A 20,108-nucleotide genomic window follows, 5' to 3' on the forward strand; every position below is an offset into this window, starting at 1 on the left:
TCGTGTGCTACTTCAATAAACCGAAAAGCAATTACGGACTTAAAGGTTTATCTAGCAACTCGAAATTGAATTAGACATAACAAGGGATCCTACTCAAAATATTCAACTCAAAACGATAAGCATTCAACTCTAAAATCGCATAAATAGCTTCAAATGATATGTTGAAATCGACGTGAGTCTCAACGAATCCAAATTCAAAGTAATCACATACCCATTACTAGAAGTTTGAAAATTAGCTACACATACTAGGAATTGGAAATCGAATACTTACAAAATGTTTGTAAATTGGAATTTAGGAAAACCCTATAAAACCCGCTCCAAAATCGACTCCAATTGTGAAATCGAATTCTGCCTCGGGTTTTCGTGACGGCACTGAATCTTCTCAATCAACAGATTCTCGTCTCTGAATCGACTAGTTCTATCTCGAACTCGCTTCCGATTTCTTCCTCTCGATTTACAGCATCTCGATTTCTTCCTTTCGACCTCTGACTTTTTCCCCGTCCTCTCCTTCTCGACAGGTTCTTAAATCGCATCTCCATCTCTCTCAATAGACTCACGTTTGACTGCCCACGATCTCCCGATTTCTCTCTCGCTGCCCACGTCTCCCTCGTCTCTCTCTCGACTCGATTTCTGGTCTGGGCAGCAGCCCAACTGCAACTATTTCTTCTTCTTTCTTTTTTCTTTTTTTTCACGGGCTGCTGTTTATTTTCTTTATCTTATTTATTATATTTTTTGCTGCTGCTGCCTCATGAAGACACGAACTGGTTGCCCTTTTTTTTTCTTCTTTTCAAAGTTGTTGGGCTGTTTCTTCTTCTCCTTGCTGTTGGGCTTTTTCTTCTCATTGCTGTTGGGCTGCTACAACATGAGATCAAAACACAAAAATCAAATTTTTTTCTTTCTTTTCCAACTTAAATGACCTCATATAATTAAATATCAACTTAAATAAAAATGGATATTTTAGGCATCTAATTGACATTAATCTCAAGGTACTTTGTCGTAAAAATGTATAAATTTGCACTTATCAGATCAATATACCATGTGTCTCAAGATGTCCAAGGACATGTCCTCTCTCTCTTAGCTCTCTTTATAGGATATTACTCAATCATGAGCAGTCTCGTCAGCTGAAGAAGAATCTCCTTAAAAATTCAAGAGAAATGAAAAGCTCTCCGTTAGCTTTGATCTCTGAGGGTTCTTCAGCTGACCCCTCTAATTCTTCTAACCCTCCTATTTCTTCTATTTCTTTAACCGAGTTAGATCCTACTAACTCTGAGGACTTGTCAGATCCTGATCTTTCAGAGTTTGATGAGTCACTGACCCTTCTAACCAAATCCTTTAGAAGGTTTGCCAGAAAAATTAATTTCCACATATCTTCTTCGCTGACCATCTCGGATAGGCCAAAGACAAATCCTATTGACAAGGCTTCAGGGATTTGCTACAAATGTCAACGCAGAGGACACTTTGCGAGTGAATGCAGGTCTAAGAAGACTATGACGCCATCTTCTAAAACCCCATCCGTCTTCAGGTCCAGAGATGAAAAATATCAAAAGCTAAAGAAGAAGTACAAGAAGATGAAGAGTTCTCAGCGTAAAGGCAAGGGTCTTATTGCTGAAGAACATGACTGGGCTAATTCTACTAAAGAATCATCCTCAGATAAGGAAGATACGGCCTACCTCTGTCTAATGGCCAAGGATGTGAAAGATGAACCATCTAAGACATCATACTACAGTGATCCCTCATTATCTACATCTACTCAGGTATGTTCCTTGAATGAACCCTCTTCTTCTATCACTGATAGTCTATCTACGAAGATATCAAATCCTTTTCGATGTTCATGATTGTGAAGATGCCTGAGTTTGGGGTGGTGTGTTCAAATGAATTTGGACATAAAAGATTCATGAAATTCAAAGATCTCTCGACATATTTAGACGGCACAATGAAGCTAATCAAACTGAGACTGTCAAACAAGTTAGATTTGGACAAAAGAGGTCTTGACAAGCTTGATACTCACGATAAAATCCTGATGATTAGTGTCATTGATCAAATTTCAGAAAAGCTTAAGTACAGAAGAATGCTACAGAAGATTTGAAACTTATTTTGGCCTCCGTCCAAGGCGGACAAGATTTACCTGAAGCTACTTTAATACAAAGGGGGAAAATGTTGGGATTATATTTTTCTTGTATTAAAAAAGAGGTGCTTATTATGTAAATACCTTAATGGTATAAATAGTATTCAATTATTTGTAGTTTAGGTTAAGCGTTGCTTAATCATTCTGTTGGCCATACTTTCAAGTTCAACATTTTGTATTGCAACTCTCATTCAATAAAGCCGATTTCTCAAGATCATGATTGCTACATTGTTCATTATTGTTCTACTCATTGAATATGGAAATATCAAAGTCTTTAGAGTTAAACTTCCAAGGCATCTAGAGTTCGAGGGTAAATCTAATGTAATGTGTTCAAACTTGTACGAAGCTTTCTCGAGATAAAGACTAACTCTTGATTTGCATATCCAGAGTTAGACACTTAGAAGATTTCCCGAAAGTAAAGATCGAACTCTACCATACTAGAACACGTGTCAAATATCTATTAGGCTGTCATGTATCTACTTGTATCTTTATCATTTGTGTTCCAGTATAAATATGAGTTAGTTAAAGCTTGTTTTAAGTAACTCTTGTAATAAATTGTATAGAACTTGTAATTCTCTGATCTCATATCATTATTCGTAATCTTCTCATAATATCAATGACATGATGACTTTCTCAATCTATGTGTCCGTTGTTCTTGCTTAATCCTCTATATTATTAGATATTTTAGTAGACAGAAACTAACATTTTTCATGAGATCCGTGAGATCACCTAAAGAACACTAAACATTCACAACAAAAACTGTGAACATAAACCTTCACAGTGTATTTGCTGTGAAAGTAAGAAGTTTTTTTATCTTTACAATGTTTTGCTGTGAAGTTTCAGTGTTATTTTGTGGTCTCACGAGTTTTACACAAACATACTAGTCTCATGTGAAACCCAACCCTATATATAATATATTATTGTTTTTTAATTAGAAGAAGACAAAAAGAAGGTAAAATGACTAAATTACCCCTGAGTTAATGGATTAAATTTAACATTGTTAAAGACAAGGACTCAAAAAGCAACAAAATGTAAACCACAAGAACGTTAAGTGTACTTATTTTGAAAGATAGACCATATCCATATTCTGAGCAAATCACGAGGGCTATAATTTACTTTAGAAAATAATTTAAAAGTACATTGTTGTAATAAAAAATGAAAGTAAAACTGTTATAATAAGAAAAATGTATAAAAGTATGTTGTTATTTCATGTATTTAATCATTTATAATGTAATCAGTAATTTATCATAACGTTATCAAATCTTAAAGAGATTACTATTTTACCAATCAAAATAGGTATGAACTAAGGGCTCTTAATGGTGCCATTAAGAGGCAACCTCTGAATCGCACAGATGTGAGCCTTGTTTAGGGAAAAAATTAAAGTCTCTTATTGGTCCCAAAATCCTCTTAACCATTTTGTATACCCTTTCACACTTTCTCCTCTCATATTCGGTCTCCCTCCTCCTACACTTTCTTCCCACAGTTTCATGTAACTCCTTCCACGGTTGTCCGATTATTTCTTCTTTGACCCTCGTCCCTCACCCAGTTGCCTCGTCCCTCACTCAAGAAGCCCCCAGACTTGAATGAATCAGAAGTTCAGAACCCTAATAGTCTCATATATCATGTTTGAATAGTATACCAGTACCAGCTTTCTTATATTTGATAAGGCTCTTTTCTTTGTTGTGAGTTAGGCATGATGGTACTTATCTCGGAGTTCAGGAATGCCAAAAATGTTATTATTTGTCTTTACTGGACATGAGCTCGTTTACTAAGTGTCTTGTAATACATTCATTTAACAATTACTCATAGTCCATTTCGACAAAAAGTTCTAACATTGTATATCTACCCATTAATTACTTCCAATTCTGAAACCATTAATTTCCTCGATAGACTTTGATACATTACCTTTTGTATGTGCACAAAATTATTATTCCAAAATGTTACCAGTGAAACTCCAATTTGGCGTCTAAGAGAATTATAATATGTGAATTTTGTGCTTTATATCCCTTTGGTTGAATGCTTAGATTCATTAAGCTTTTGGCTATATTAAGATTTAAAGGGTTTCAATTGAATTTTAGTTGTGATGCGAAGTTCATGTTGTGTTGAACTTTTAGGGTTTGTTTTTTGATTAATTTTGTGGGTTTGTAGGGAGACAACATGTTTAGATTGGTGGAGGGCAAATTGAGAAATGTCAAATAACAATACACATGGTTAAAATGGTAATTTGTTATCATCCAGACTGTCCTCAGAACTATTACCATAGACCCATATTTCATTTTGCTTATATCATATAGAGCTACTTAAGCATTTGACCACTTAACAATTTTGCATCAAACCATTCAACAACTACCGAACAACCCTAAGAATGATTAAGTCTTTCAACATTTTTTGAATAAAATAAACCATTGAAAGTTTCCATTTTGAATGATTATCTTTGAACATTTTTAAATAAATAAACACTTGAACTTTTAGAAATACCAATTTATATCATTTTTACCCCAAAAAGTTGCATTTAACCGGCTACAATGTTTTGGAGCTAAAAAAACTAAATCAGTTTTACTGTTTTCAAAACCTAAGCCATTTAGACCCCTGGCATCCAATGGCATCACTCCCCCATCGTCGCCCCATTGTTGTCCATTGTCATTGCACCCTTCATCGATCTTTCTCTTTTTGATATTTTTTGTCTTTGAATTCTCCAACTTTTCTAACAATATATGAAGTCTACATAGACAGACAAAAAAAGGAGAATTGAAAACAAAAAGAAATAGATAAAAAGAGGAAGATCGACGCGAGGGACCAATGGTAACGGGCAGTGATGGAGAGCAGACAACGATGACGTTGTGAGGGTGACGAAGGGGAGCAATATGTTGGGTGTGAGGGGATTGAATAACATAAGGTTTGGAGACGATAAAATCTATTTAGGTTTTTTTACTTTAATTTTTTTCTAGCTGATTTCATATAGCTTTCTAGGTTAAAAGGATATGGGTAATTGATTTCTAAAAATTTGATAGTTCATTTACTAAAAAAATATTTAGGCTACGTTTGGTACATGGGACAAACAGGACAGGACAAAATGAGACAAAACTCACTGTCCCACATTTGGCGTGACACGGAACAGGATAAGAACGCGTTGTCCCACGTTTGGTATGACACAGGACAAGGACAATAACTGGGACAACGTGGGACAAAAAAAATATTTTTCTTGTTCCACCAAAATAGGTGGAACAAGATGGGACACAAATGAGAGAGAAACTAAAATATTACTAATTAACCCTCGTTTGATATATTATATTAATATGCGATTTGCTTTAGTGACCATCACCGCTAGTCAGGGCCACCGCCACCACCAGTAGCCACCTCCTCTTCCACTACAACAACTTCATCCACTACCTCTAGAACCACCATCAACCACCGACCATTGACCACTATTGTCCATTATCACCTCCACAACCACGTCGACCACTGACCACCACCGTCAATCACCACCACCACCACCACTCTTGACCACATCCACTTTTTTCTCGACTATAACAACCTCCTCCACCACCTCTATAACCACCGTCGACCACCGACCATATCGTTCATCACCATCATTATCACTGTCAGCCGCCGACCACCACTGTTCATCGCCACCATTAGTACCACCATGGGCCACATCACCTCCACCATCGGGTACCACTAACACTGCCCACCACCACCAACTACCACTACCCACCACAACCACTACATCAGCCATAACTACTTCCTCCACCATTATCGACTGCCAGCACCACCACCTTTACCTCCTCCACAATCACCATCACCACCTACACCTCCACCATCATCTCCACCTCCACCATAACCAACACCATTACTACCTCCACCACATCGGTCACAACTACCTCCTCTAGCACTGTTGATTGCCATCACTACTTTATCTACCATCTTCACGTTATCCACAACCACTATCGACCATTGGCCACCACCGTTTATCTCCACCACCACTAGCATCGTCGGTTACCACCACCTCCACTATAACCAACACGACCTCCACTTCCACCATAAGCACCAACACCACTGCCCAACACCACCACTACTTCCACCACATCGACCACAACTACCTCTTTCACCACTATCAACTGCCACCACCACTACTACCCGCCATCTTCATTTCCTCCACAGCCACCATTGTACACCAATCACCAATGCCTCTGCCTCCACAATCATTGTTGCAAATTTGTCCAATAGTCACAAATGGTGCCTCCACAGGTTGACATCCGATCCAACCTAGTAGTAAGCGATCCGCCAAAAGCAACCAAAATATTCCTTGGTGAATCGGGCGAAAACTTGAACTACGGACATACATACTTTTAAAAAAAGGTAAAGCCAACAGACATATAAAAACTGGTGCTATTGCGGCTACACCTCCCGCTTTGTCAGGTATACTACGAAGAATGGCATGGATCGGTAGGAAATACCATTCCGGTACAATATGAGGCGGGGTGGGCATCGGATTAGCAGGTATATAATTGTCGGGATGCCCCAAAACATTAGGAGCATAAAAAAGAAAAATGGAAGAAAAGATAGCAAAAGCTACCCAACCTACTAGATCCTTTACATAAAAATAAGGGTAAGAAGCAATTTTATCCATCTCTGAATGTACACCCAATGGATTATTTGATCCATATTGATGCAATGCGGCCAGATGAAGAAGACTGGCGCCTACTAAAATAAAGGGGAGTAAATGATGAAGACTAAAAAAACGATTTAAGGTTTAAGCACAATTTTTACCATGTTTTCGTCAATTTATAAGGATCTTCCAAATCGAGTAATATAAATTGAGTTTTTTCAAACTACCATCAATCATATCAAAATTTTCATTTAAATTTGGTACTACTATATATGTATGTGAAAATTATGCAAACATGTTTATAAAATAATTTATTTACTTTATCTGTGTTAATTATAACTATTATATAATATATAAAATCATCAGATAACTTTTGAGGATAACTTGTTTAGTTTTATCATGTTCGGTTCTAGTGGTACCAAATATGAGGCAGATACTTGTTTTGTCCAATCTTGTTCCATTTAACCTAGTTCTTTCCGATATTATTCAATTATATTTTTAAGTATCGAAGGATATGTTATAAACTTATCATTTAAAATAAGATTGTTAAATACTTTATATATTAAAAAAATCTCATGAACTCGATGAATCAAAATAGAAAAGCATTGGGTTATTTGCTTTTATGGTCTACCATTGGCGACTAAATCTCACATCTCACAATCCCGATTCAATTTCGACAATACTCCCTCCCTCCCTTCCTTCCTAGGGTTCAGGTAGTTGACTACCTCTTCTGATCCTTCAATTTAGGTGATTCGATTTCAAGTGTCGTGCACACGGTCAATCACCAAATCTAGGGTTATTCAAATCAAATCAATGTAATGTACAATACATTCTTTGATGGCATCAACCAATTCGCCCTCATCATCTTACAATGAAGATTGAGGGTTTTGCTTTATTCTCTTCGAACCTGCTGTTTTTTTGTTGTTGTTGATGGCGGCGCCGAGGATTCTGGTGCTGGAGTCCGAAAGGTTGATGAGGGATGTAGAGATGGGTGAAGATTCCCCTACTACTAAGAAGCCTGTAGGTTCTAAATTAGAAAGGAGATTTCCTCTGACTAGATGGGAATTCGCGGCGGCTTTGGGTGTTTTCTTGGTTTTTGCCATCGGGTTGTTCTGCATTTATCTGACAATGCCAGCTGCTGACTATGGTAAACTTAAGCTGCCCCGATCCATATCGGATCTGCGAATCCTCAAGTACGCAACAGAATCCAAATTCTTATCTTTGTGCTTTATTACAATTTTAATTATTGCTGATCTGAATTGTAGTAATATGGAATTATGCCTGTACTAGGATTTCTTATGGTTCTTTTCTTTTTGTAAGTTGGGAATTATGTGAGTGGTAAGTAATATGGGTTCTTTTGGTAGTTGAGCTATCAACACCTCTCACCTTTAGATCTTTTTTCAATCTAGTCAAGGTTTATCATGTCCTCTAAACTGCTGAAACGAATTTGATGTACTTCTTATGTGGTGCCATGCCTTAACTTATAGCATATCATTTAAGGTTAACAAATGAGAACATAAACTACAAGATAATGTTGGTCATAGCCAAAGTGATATATTAGTAATATTTACAAAAAGATGGATTCAATTATGCATAGGCAGAAGGATACATATAGATACAAAATTATAATAAGAAATCAGCCTAGTGTTTTGAGTTCGAATATGAAGAGAAACTTGAAGAATAGGATTGGGCATTCATCACTGTTCATACATATTATGAGGTAGATAGAGTGCATGGACACATGGTGCATCTTTGGGCCTGGACAAAATAATCTAGAAACAAATGACGCAACTCTACTTAATAGACATAATGGGGATAACCCGAGGATCACTACATATCAGTGACACTACTCTTAAGTTGAATTGTAGATGTCCATCATCTTCAACTTGCTGCAGATGAAATCTAATGGATTGGTCAACATATTTGCAAGTTGATGATACACTGAAAGATGTAATGACCAATGGTTACGTCTGTGTGATGGTACAAGTACAACCCACCCAGTCAGCATAAGAAAACCTGGAAATGTTGCCATGTCCCTCTTTAGTGAAATCTACAACACTACCCCTTATCAGAAGACAAGATCCCATTGTGTGGAGACCCTGTGAGATATCTCAGTGTACAGAGGACAGCCTTCGAATATTCCATATCTCAAAATTGTCCCTTTCTTTGTCAATCATAAGAGCAACCTCATTGATATGATCAATTGTTTTTTATTTTGATCGTTTGGTGGGTTAACTAGTTGACCCTCTTCTCCCATGTATATTCCTTGATCACCTTTCAAGACTGGGCTTCTCTCTAGCAATCAATGGATCATCAATGGAACTTTCAGGAGGCAATGCCTTGTAGTTTAAGGCGTTTCCAATAATACTCTGTTGATTAAAAAAATTAGGTTGCTGGTAAATTTAGAAAAGAGTGGAAGATTACCGATCCCAACTTACCTCAACTCTGTATTACTACTTACATGCATTTGCTTTAAATATTTTGGAATGGATCAGTCAAAGGCCAAACACCAGCATAGTGGAAATTTTGTCATGCTTAAAGTTGTTAAAGGCTCAAGGCGCAAAGGGGTCGTGAGGCCTAGGTTTGAGGCGCAGGCCTCTGGAATGCAAGGCGCATCTTATCAATATATATACACAGAGCTATACACAACTCAAATATGCAGTAAATACAAGCTTCTAATGCAACAACCAACAGTACTTCAATAGAGGCACAAGGGTTTAAAGCGTGAGCCGGGAAGGAGAAGTTTTGAGGTCTAGCTATTTATAGAGAAGGAGGCTTGAAGTTCTAAGGACTGGGTATTTAATATTAGGGTTTGACGTATGTCATCTATTTATTAACACTTTTTGAAGAAGTCTAGGAGCTGAGAAGATGAGACAACTTATTTAATCTTAGGGTTTAACTAGGTATTTAATAACTCTTTATGAGGCGCACCTAGGCCCACAAGGTGCCTCAGCCAAGGTGCAGTGCCTTAGTGACCTCGTGAATATGACGAGCCTCGCCTTGAAAAAAGCCCAAGACCTTGAGCCTCATAACCCTCGGAGCCTAGGCGCCTCTAACAATCATGCTTGAAACATTCTTCTGATTTGAGTGGAATGATGTCAAATTTTTATGGTCTGATATATCAGTTTTAGCACCAAGGTCTAAGAAGTTAACATTGATAAGTTCATACCAAAGGGTTATTAGTGGATGAAGAAGCATGACTATAACAATATCCAATCAAAATTCATAAGATATAACCCATGTTTTCTTTGTTGCAACTTACAAGGATATAGAGCATTGTACTAGAATTAACAATCAGGTATAAAAGGCTTCATGTGTTAAAATTGTGATTCGTGGTGTCCTACCCACATTATTCATATATTGAAGGAATGTTTCATAGATTAAAATCTAAAATAAACCTACAAAAGCAACAAGTTATCTTTGTGGTCGTTATGTTACTAACAAAAGTAATATGTTTAAGATGAAAAGCAGGAAACTAGGAACACAATAACAAAGCTAGTAACTCATGGAATTCCTAACATTTTCACTAAGCTGGAGTGTGTTTCAGCTCACCACCTTTCTGATATGCAGGGAAAGAAATCTGTCTTAATTTCCATTTTAGCCCAACTTCTAATAATAAAATATTTGAACTCTTGTGTCTTATCTTTTTTGTTGTAAATTTATCTTGTGTCCACCATATTCTTGGTCATCAATGTGGAGTTATGGTTAAAGCTACATCCATCCCACCACACTGGGGAGAACTGCATCCTGTAGCAGCAGTTCGTTAGTTTTTGGTGTGGGAACCACACCATCACTGTGGTGGCTTATTGTTATTTTTATTCATATGGCTTCCTGTATCAAGCATTTACATATTACCTGAACTTGTTGGTCAAACTCAAAATATCACAAAACAATTCACTGATTGCTACTTGTGAATTTAATGATATGTCCTCGTGGAGTTGTTTTCCGATATATTGTCTATAAGTTGTGGTACGTGCTCTATAATCTTACCTTCGGGAAAGTACTCTTAAGAATGTTCTTTGCATTGTACGGCAAGTTTTAATTGATCCCAGCCTTACGATTGATACCAGTGGTTAGTCCTATCTATACTATATTTTATAAATTAAAGCATTTGAGTTTTTATTCTTAAAAACTCTTATTTTTTCAGGATACAATGAAGCATCTAGTATAAATCAATAATGCATTCAAAATCATTCAATCTTTATATTGTTTCCTATTTTACCCCTTTTTAGACAATAAGAATGCAAGCTTTAAGGAATTTTGAAAACTCATATTACTCTTTCCAAATGATCGGATCAAGTTTTGGGTACACATATCGGTATATATTTTAAGTATGGAAGCTTTAAGGGATTTTCTTTTTTTAACTAAAGTAGATTACCCTTTACTTTTAAATACTAAAGTCTAGATTATCTTTAAATTAATAAATATTTTAATTAAAAAAATTATATAGAAAAAGAGAGTATTTTATTCTCTCCAATTGGATACACATATCAGTATATATTTTTTTCTTAGTTTTTAACTGGTTAATACATAAACTGATATGTCATGAACTAATGTACATATTCATCATGAATATTCATGTGTATGCTGCAACCCTCCACATCAGTATGATATTTATTTTGAATATCTTAAAATTCACGTTTGAAAATTATTATAACTCATGTACAAAACCATAACAATAAAATTAAGACGACTTTCTCACTCTCTCAAAACCACATGCAACCATAAAAAGAATTAATAGGGACGGTAAATGAAGCATGAAATAGGATTGAAAGTTCGAATCTCAACTTTATAATCAATTTCATTGTCCGGGTTAGTTTTCGATAAAGAGCCTCATCACTGAGTTTATTATATTTAGTTACTGAGCAAATGTTGATAAACCTGTAGGAGGGAGATACATAAATAGGAGGGGCCTCTTTGTTTAAATTCCCTAGATGCATCGCACTACCTAAGTGGTCTTCTTGCCTGCATATCCTTACAGCAGTTATGCATGTAACTGTCCTCCCATCTGCAGGAGGAAAAAATAAGACATGGTCTAGCTAACCTGCTGTATGTACGTCTAGCCTTGTCTAGTTCCAAGTTACTGTCTAGATCCTAAAGTATGCCAAAAGTATACATAGGCCCGTGCGAATCCTGATTCGTGAAATGCATAAACTCTCATAAATAGTGATAAGGAATCCTTAAAATGGTAAAGCAGTAAATATTAAACACTTCAGCAATATGCTATGAGTAGCTTGATCACAATCATGTTTTTCTGATTGATTTAAATGTGTGTATGTTTTTTTTTTCAGAGAGCACCTTGCAACATATGCAAGCATTTACCCAACAAAATTCATTCTGGGTTACTGCTCCACTTACATATTCATGCAGACATTTATGATTCCTGGGACCATTTTCATGTCATTGCTTGCTGGAGCCCTTTTTGGTATAATCAAAGGCATCTTCTTGGTTGTCTTTAATGCCACTGCTGGTGCATCATCCTGCTATTTCCTGTCAAAGCTAATTGGCAGGCCCATAGTTTACTGGCTATGGCCAGCAAAGTTAAAATTGTTTCAGGCAGAGGTATATATAAGTTTTTGCTTCAAACTTCCACTTGACTATGCTTAATCTATTTATCACATCTACTAACCCTTTTAAGTTTTATTTAATCCCAGATAGCAAAGCGTAGGGACAAGTTGCTCAATTACATGCTCTTTTTGAGGATAACACCAACTTTGCCAAACCTTTTTATCAATTTGGCATCACCAATTGTGGATGTACCATATCCTGTATTCTTTTTGGCTACAGTTGTTGGTCTTGTTCCAGCCTCGTACGTTACTGTGAGAGTAAGTGATTTTTGTTTCAAACTGGTTTCATAAGCTTTAACTATTCCGTTGTTTATGTTTCTGTAAGCCTTATGTGGGAGTTTCATGTTGCATCAGCATTGATCTTTATTGCTTTATTTGGCATTTTGTTCATGTTTTTCTCTTCACATTATTTCCCTCAAGAATAATTTGTTCACTTTACCTTAAATGTAGATTATGAATTTGAAATAATTTCATTGGTCACTATATCATATCAATTGTATGAGGCTAGAGGATAAATGACTACGATCTTGCATCTTTACTTTCATGGGTGTGAAGTTTTTCTAGTTATCGGTGGGGAAAGAAATAGTTCCTTAGTATACAGGTAATTATTAATTTTTAAAACATTTTACGCGTCCTTGATATTTTTGTGGATTTGTGGTGGATAAAGGAATAAAAAACGCTGCATGAAAATAGTAGTATAATTTTAGAGACCATGTATGGCGATTTTGATTTTCCAATACTAAAATAGGGGACTTCACCTCCATCTTATGGAAATGTAAGATCCCCTTCCTTTACGTTTATTGGTTTATTTTTATTTTTTGAATATGTGCATGCCACTTCTCACAAATGTAAATCTCCAACATGTTTCAGTCAGTATGCTTGGTTTTAGCATTTTTTAGTAGGGTGCATTTTGTTAGCACCGGTGTTTTAGAATTTAGTGGCACCACTAAATACTCGCAGACTTTCCATTTGATGAAATGGTGCGGGTCTTTTTTTCTAATTTTTCTGATTAATTTATCTTTTTTATCATACCATATTATCATGTCACGTCATCAGATGACAAGTTTGATGGTATATTTAGTCGGTTACATATTTACCCAAAGTCTAGAGCCACCTAAAAGTAAATATGATTAAATATCTTTTGGACCAACATAAGACATAGTAAATGGATTGGATGCAGTTGTGAATGATAGGATGGTTCATTTTTTATTTGGTGGAAAACAAATAGCTTATGTTTTTAAGCATAGTTGCATAGCTCAGGAGTCGGTGATTGCTGGCTGAAGCTATCATGAAAGTTGAATAGGGTGATGCTAAAAAAGCATAATGCATGTATAAATATTATTGTTTGTCTTGTTATATGCTATAGTCAGTATAAAACATGCAATTCAAATGCTTTTGATTGGTATACATGCTATAATCAGTATAAAACATGCAATTCAAATGCTTTTGATTGGTAAGGTTTCATGCACTTTGAATGTTTTACTAGAACATGTTCTTTTTGAATATGCGTGGGTGTTTGGGCCAGCTTTCTCAGCTAATCCCATTGAGCCCTCAAGTTATCAGCCAGCAAAACCTTTGGTGGCCCTGAGGGTATTTGAACTAGTGATCAATGAGGAGCTAACCCTAGACTTCACGGTTCAGCTAACCATAGTTGTTAAAAGCGTGCCTGATGGGTGCCTAGGCTCTGAGGCTCATAAGGCTCAAGGTCTTGGGCTTTTTTCAAGTTGAGGCTCAGCGCATTCATGAGGCTCACTAAGGCACTGCGCCATGGCTGAGGTGCCTTGTGGGCCTAGGTGTGTCTCATAAAGAGTTACTAAATACCTAGTTAAACCCAAAGATTAAATAAGTTCTCATCTTCTCATCTCCTAGATTTCTTAAAAGAAATGTTATTAAATAGATGACATGAGTCAAATCCTAATATTAAATACCAAGTCCTTAGAACTTCAAGCCTCCTTCTCTATAAATACCTAGATCTTAAAACTTCTTCACGGCTCACGCTTTAAATCCTTCTGCCTCTATCGAAGTACTGTTGGTTGCTGCATTGGAGCCCTTAAAACTTCTCATCTTCGCATTCCTGAGGCCCGCGCCTCAGGCCTAGGCCCTGGGACGCCTAAGTGTGCCTTGAGCCTTATAACAACTTTGCAGCTAACCCAAGACCTTACCTGTTCGGCTAACCCAAGACCTACTTTACCAGTTCGGCTAACCCAGCATCTTACCGGTTCAGCTAACCAAGCCTTTTCAAGTCGGCTAACCCAAGACCTTCCCAGTTGACTTACCCCCAAGGATTTACTAGAAAAAGTTTGTGGCTATATAGATAGTTGAATGATATTGGCATATTAAGCTGCTATAATGTATGTTTGTCTTACGAGTTGAATATGTGCAGGCTGGACTTGCTCTTGGGGATCTGAATTCGGTTAAAGATCTATACGATTTTAAGACGCTATCAGTGCTATTCCTCATTGGATTCATCTCCATATTACCAACCATCTTGAAGAGAAAACGGATATATGAGTAAGTTTTTTCTAGGTCTGTATTAGAAGACAGTTTTTATGGTTGTTATAGAAAATGGAAAATGAAAATGGAAAATGGAAAATGGAAGGATAAAAGAGTATAACAGTTGAATGTTTTTCATTTGGATTGAATAACTGGAAAAAGAAAACAAAAATGATTGGAGAATTCTTGATAGATTCTGAAATATATACAAGGGTGGGTATATGTACCAAGTTGTACTTGTTAGTAGGAGTAAATTATTATTATTTATTATTTATTATTATTATTATTATTATTTGTATTATTATTTCAAACAATTGTTATTTTTCTAACTTTATTTTTAATTTTGTAATTTAACGAAGAGTAAGCTACATATTTGTCCTGTGGTTTGTTGTTTATAATTAATTTCGTCTTAGTAACTGAGGGTTTTTTGTCAATGTGGTTTTTATTTTCTTTTTGATTTTTGTCCCACAAGACTAAGGGATTGTTTACCAAACGCTTACCAGAAATGATACATTGGAAGAATCCGTTGGGTCTTCCAATATCAATAGGTTGATTGTTTCGTTCCTGTATATTCCAAAAGAAAAAAAGATCTATGAGAGTTCTTTCTTGAACCCGAAAGAGAGTACTTGGGTTCTCCCAATAACTAAAAAATGTAGCATGTCTATAAACGCTTACCAAGTCAAATTACCTTACAGATGAATATGGTAAAGACCTAAAATCTTATCTAGTAAGAATGAGGCAGAGACCAAAAGTTTTATTTGGTAAGTGAAGGCAATGACTCTTGCCATGGTTAGTGCTTACCAAGTAAATTGTTGCACACAATGCCGTTCTTGTTCATTAAAATCCTAAGTAGGTGATGAAGTTGAATTTTACCGGAAGTATTTACTGAATAAATGTTTGATAAACGGTAAAAAAAAAATCACTTTTTAAGGTGATTTTATTGTTTTATTTTGTTATCTATTGAAAATCCTAATTTACTCTTTAGTAAATTATAGAGTAAATTGCATTTTTCGCTAACGAACTAGAATGTAGGGGAGAAATAAAAAATTGAAGAAAATACATATGTATCTTGAGGTTGACCTTCTAATCACCAACTAAAGCATAGGGGCACCGGCCCCTATAGCTCTCATAGGCATCCGCCATTGGTGATGACAAATATGGGATGTAAATTGTAACATCCTAAACTTCAGCAGTTTTCAGTCGAAAAATAAAGTTTTTTTTTTGGATCTATTGAGACAAAGGCTCAAAGAAAATGGCTAGCATTTTACGGAAAGCTGCTTAATCTATCGATTTCTCCTCATCTGTCTGTTTCTACGCGGATCGGGATCGGACAATCCCTTATTCCAGCTTTAGAGGAGCATCTTTGCATGAATCAATACTAAGTTCTCAGCCAGTATGAAGTCCTTATACAATATTTGCCTTGTGTAACGCGTTGGGATTATTTGCACTAGCCAGCTAGTGTGGTGGCGAACATGCTGTGCTGTAAGCTAAGCTCCACATTTGCATATAACATGTACTTAATATAAAAGAAATATAATTTACACTACAAAGATCTTATTAGTACAAGAAACTTATGTACATGATTTACAGCTCAAAAATTCCAAATTGCACTAGAACATGTATAACAACATGTATCTTTAAAATACATCAATCAACAGGTTGATCTTCAAAACAACAAATAAGCATATTAGAAAAATAATTACATTTTCCTCTTCCCCTTACTATCCATTGATCCAACTGGACCTGCAATGCATATTTTAAAATACAAAAACAGGGTTAGACCGAAAGGTCTAGGAAGAAAATATCTTCTTTGCAATTACAGGGTGAATATCACCAAACTTGTTAAAATCATCTTTTGCAAATAAATAAATATATTTCAGCAAAAGCTTGCAAATCTGCTTGTTACACAAAGTATAAAAACAAACAAATACATATAACACTTACACGTGCTTCTTGAAATCCTCAACTCTTATTAAACACAAAACCAAAATTCCTCTAGCTTAACGGGCCAGAGCTCATCTGGCTCTTAAGGACCAGAGCCCTTCTCTTATACTAGTCTCTTTAGTTGACCAGAGTCTCTGCTCTTACCAACCAGAGTCTCTGTACTCACACTCCAAATTAAATAAGACTAAATTTAATCAGAGACCCCTTGGACGACCAGAGTCTCTGATCCAACTAGACCAACATTGATTTAAAAGAAAAGAATAATAAGATATAACCAAGCTCTTCTGGTTCATCGCTCCATTTGCAAAAGATATTTAAAAAGATATAGACTTATACAATGCCAAGATTGAGTTTTAAAAGACATAGCTCAGATACAGAGCTCGGACACAGTCACAGAGCTCAAATACACAATGCGGACATACAACCTTCATGATACAGCCTCTGTATACTCATACAGAGCCTTTGGGTTACCATAATCCTGAAAGTACTTGAAAGATTTTCCACACGACTAGAGATCCTCTGGTCTATCTTGAAGACCAACCAGAGTCCCTTTGGGTCTTATCAAATACTCGTTCGTTGATCAATTGTAAATCAAAATGTTTAGATTCCATAAAAACCATTTGAAATCATAGGCAATTAATGCCTCTGGCTATAAGTCGTTTTCCCCTTCTTAATAACATCAATGTGATCATATCAATAAGAGAAATATTTTCAAGTCCTCAAGTCACAAAGAAATGTTGACTTAGAATTATTGCAACTTATGGACATGACAACAAAAGCTATAATAATAATAATCACACTCACAAATGTCACCCTTATACCCGAATGTACACATCTCCTTGATATACCATCCTTATCCTATGGTACACCTCTCCTTGATATGTCACCCTTGTTTCCTCCTCAAATCTACAAATAAATCAGTAGTTTTAGCCAAATGGCCTTAAAATAGTTCCATATCAGAACAGACTTTAAGTCACAACCGTTCTGAAGAAACATTTCTCAACTCAGTATTTCGTTCAAAACAGACTTCACGTCACAACCGTCTTGAAAGAGAACATTTGAACAACTTTTAACTCAGCTATTTCTTTCAAAACAGACTTCACGTCACAANTTCAAAACAGACTTCACGTCACAACCGTCTTGAAAGAGAACATTTGAACAACTTTTAACTCAGCTATTTCTTTCAAAACAGACTTCACGTCACAACCGTCTTGAAAGAAAACAATGGTATATTTTCTCAGTTTACGACCACATTTAAAAGATACAAAAATACCCTTTCTCAATATAGAACATTTTAAAAAGAAATTGTTAAACAACATTTATGAAAACCAAAATTTTTATCTTCACAAGACTTGGGGCGATAACTGCCCTCATCGGCTAACACTATGGCCGACAACACCTCCCTTATCGGACATCATTTGGAGAGATAACGCCCTCACTGGTCACTCTCTGTCCGGATACACTTCATCAAACAACAATATGTCCGGTAACCAACCTCACTGGTCAACATTTAAAAGATAGATATTAAATCGGTTAAAGCTTTGTCCGATGGACATCCTCACTAGACAAGGCTTACCCGATAACAACTCCAATCCAGCCAACACTTGGTCTCAAACATTAAACTCAAACAACACTTGGGGGATGAAAAAGTAAAACATGATACCCATGTCCGATAAGGATCTTCACTAGATAAGGCTTCATTCGATAAAGACCTCATCGGTCAATACATAATAACAACAAACTCTTCACCGATCAAGGCTTAACCGGTAAGGACCCTCATCAGACAACACTATGTCCGATTACAAGCCCTTATCGACCCATGAATTCATAAGAACACATACATATACACACACATACACACACACACACACACATATATATATATATATATATCCATACATCAACAGTTCAAAGTATGAAAAACTAGTATCAAAACCGATTGTTGTAAAGACTCACCTTATGCTAACAAATAACTTTGGAGATAAAAACAACAAATAAGAATCAACTTCCAAATTGATCTCAATCCTAACTTCTATTTTGAGCAGAATCCACACAGATTTCTTTCCTCTTTGTTTTTCTATCTAAAAATAGCAGCCAAAAAGCTTCCTTTCTGTATTCTTTCCTTTTAAACTTTCCTTAATAGGAAAGGCTATTTTTGAAAGAATAAATAAAATATTTCTCCTCACAAAAACCAAGCACCCATGCATGTGAACCATGCATAAAAGCCATGCATATATAATCTATGCATACACTCACATATTAATCCCAGGTATGCATGTATTCACATGATCAATTATAGCAATTGATCACATATTCATGTAACCACATAATCAAATAATTGCATAAACATTACCGTAGGTGTATAACCGGGACCCATATATCACACTATCCATCCCTCAAAAAAATTCCGTCCCAGAATTCATTCAATCAAACAACCACATATATTCAGTTCTCATCTCTGATTCTAACTCCTAGGTTGCCTCTGAACCCTTATGGAAGTGTCATTAAACTCTTACCAGACTGATTTCTTTATTCTATAACACTCTGGTTGTAAATCCCAAAAATTTCGAGTAATAAATAATTTATATTTATTATTATTTTATTATATATGTATATATGTTAAATAAAAATAGAAATTAAAATAAGTTTAAAAATCGGACCAGAAGTGAAAGAAAAAGTCAAGACATGGGTGAAAGTTGTAAATTCGCGATAGTTAAGGGGTTGGGTCAGATGTAAGTAGGTCCAAATCAGAAGGACCTGTTTTGTAATTATGCATCAGACCTGCAAAATCAGGAGGACCTGTTTTGTAATTATGCATCAGACCTGCAAAATCAGGAGGACCTGTTTTGTAAATATGCATCAGATCTGCAAATTCAGAAGTACGAAAACGACCTCACCTTTGAAGCTCCCTATTGGCCTGAATATTCAACTATTACGACAAAAATTTCAATATACATATAGACTACACTTTGCTCTCCATTCTTGCTTCAAGAAAACCACACTTTCGTTGAGAGTCGAAGGAGAAATCGGAGGGTGAAGTTCGGATTCGAAAAGCTCCGTATATTGACGATTGGAGGTAAAATACTCAACCAAATTTCGAGTTCTTTATATGGATGGCTTCGTTTTTAGGTCCTCTATAAAACCTTAGTAGCCTTATGTCTCAGATTTTAGTTTTTGAATGTTCGATTTTGAGTTTTTACTGATTTTCGAGTGGTTTTAAAACCGAAACTTTAAATGAGTAAATGGAACTCATTTCTTAATGAAAATTCGTGTTCTTTATGTCAAAGTGTTGATTATTCATCTCCTTTCTATTCTATGCCTGAATCACTTCTTATATAGGCGGTATTTTCATGATAACTAAATCCTATAA

The 20,108-nt window shown here is 35.9% G+C and overlaps 1 protein-coding gene across 1 annotated transcript; it reads left to right on the forward strand.

The window, feature by feature from the left end:
* The first annotated feature begins 7,349 nt into the window (after nucleotides 1-7,349).
* On the forward strand, nucleotides 7,350-15,079 carry LOC112511491 (uncharacterized membrane protein At4g09580-like). The gene is made up of 4 exons (XM_025117125.1): nucleotides 7,350-7,927; nucleotides 12,026-12,296; nucleotides 12,389-12,559; nucleotides 14,685-15,079. The coding sequence occupies exons 1-4, from the start codon at nucleotides 7,665-7,667 to the stop codon at nucleotides 14,814-14,816; spliced, it is 837 nt and encodes a 278-aa protein (XP_024972893.1). The 5' UTR covers nucleotides 7,350-7,664; the 3' UTR covers nucleotides 14,817-15,079.
* The last annotated feature ends 5,029 nt before the right edge of the window (nucleotides 15,080-20,108 follow it).

This window comes from Cynara cardunculus (assembly GCF_001531365.2).
Source record: "Cynara cardunculus var. scolymus isolate 2C chromosome LG 4, CcrdV1, whole genome shotgun sequence".
NCBI lineage: Eukaryota > Viridiplantae > Streptophyta > Magnoliopsida > Asterales > Asteraceae > Cynara > Cynara cardunculus.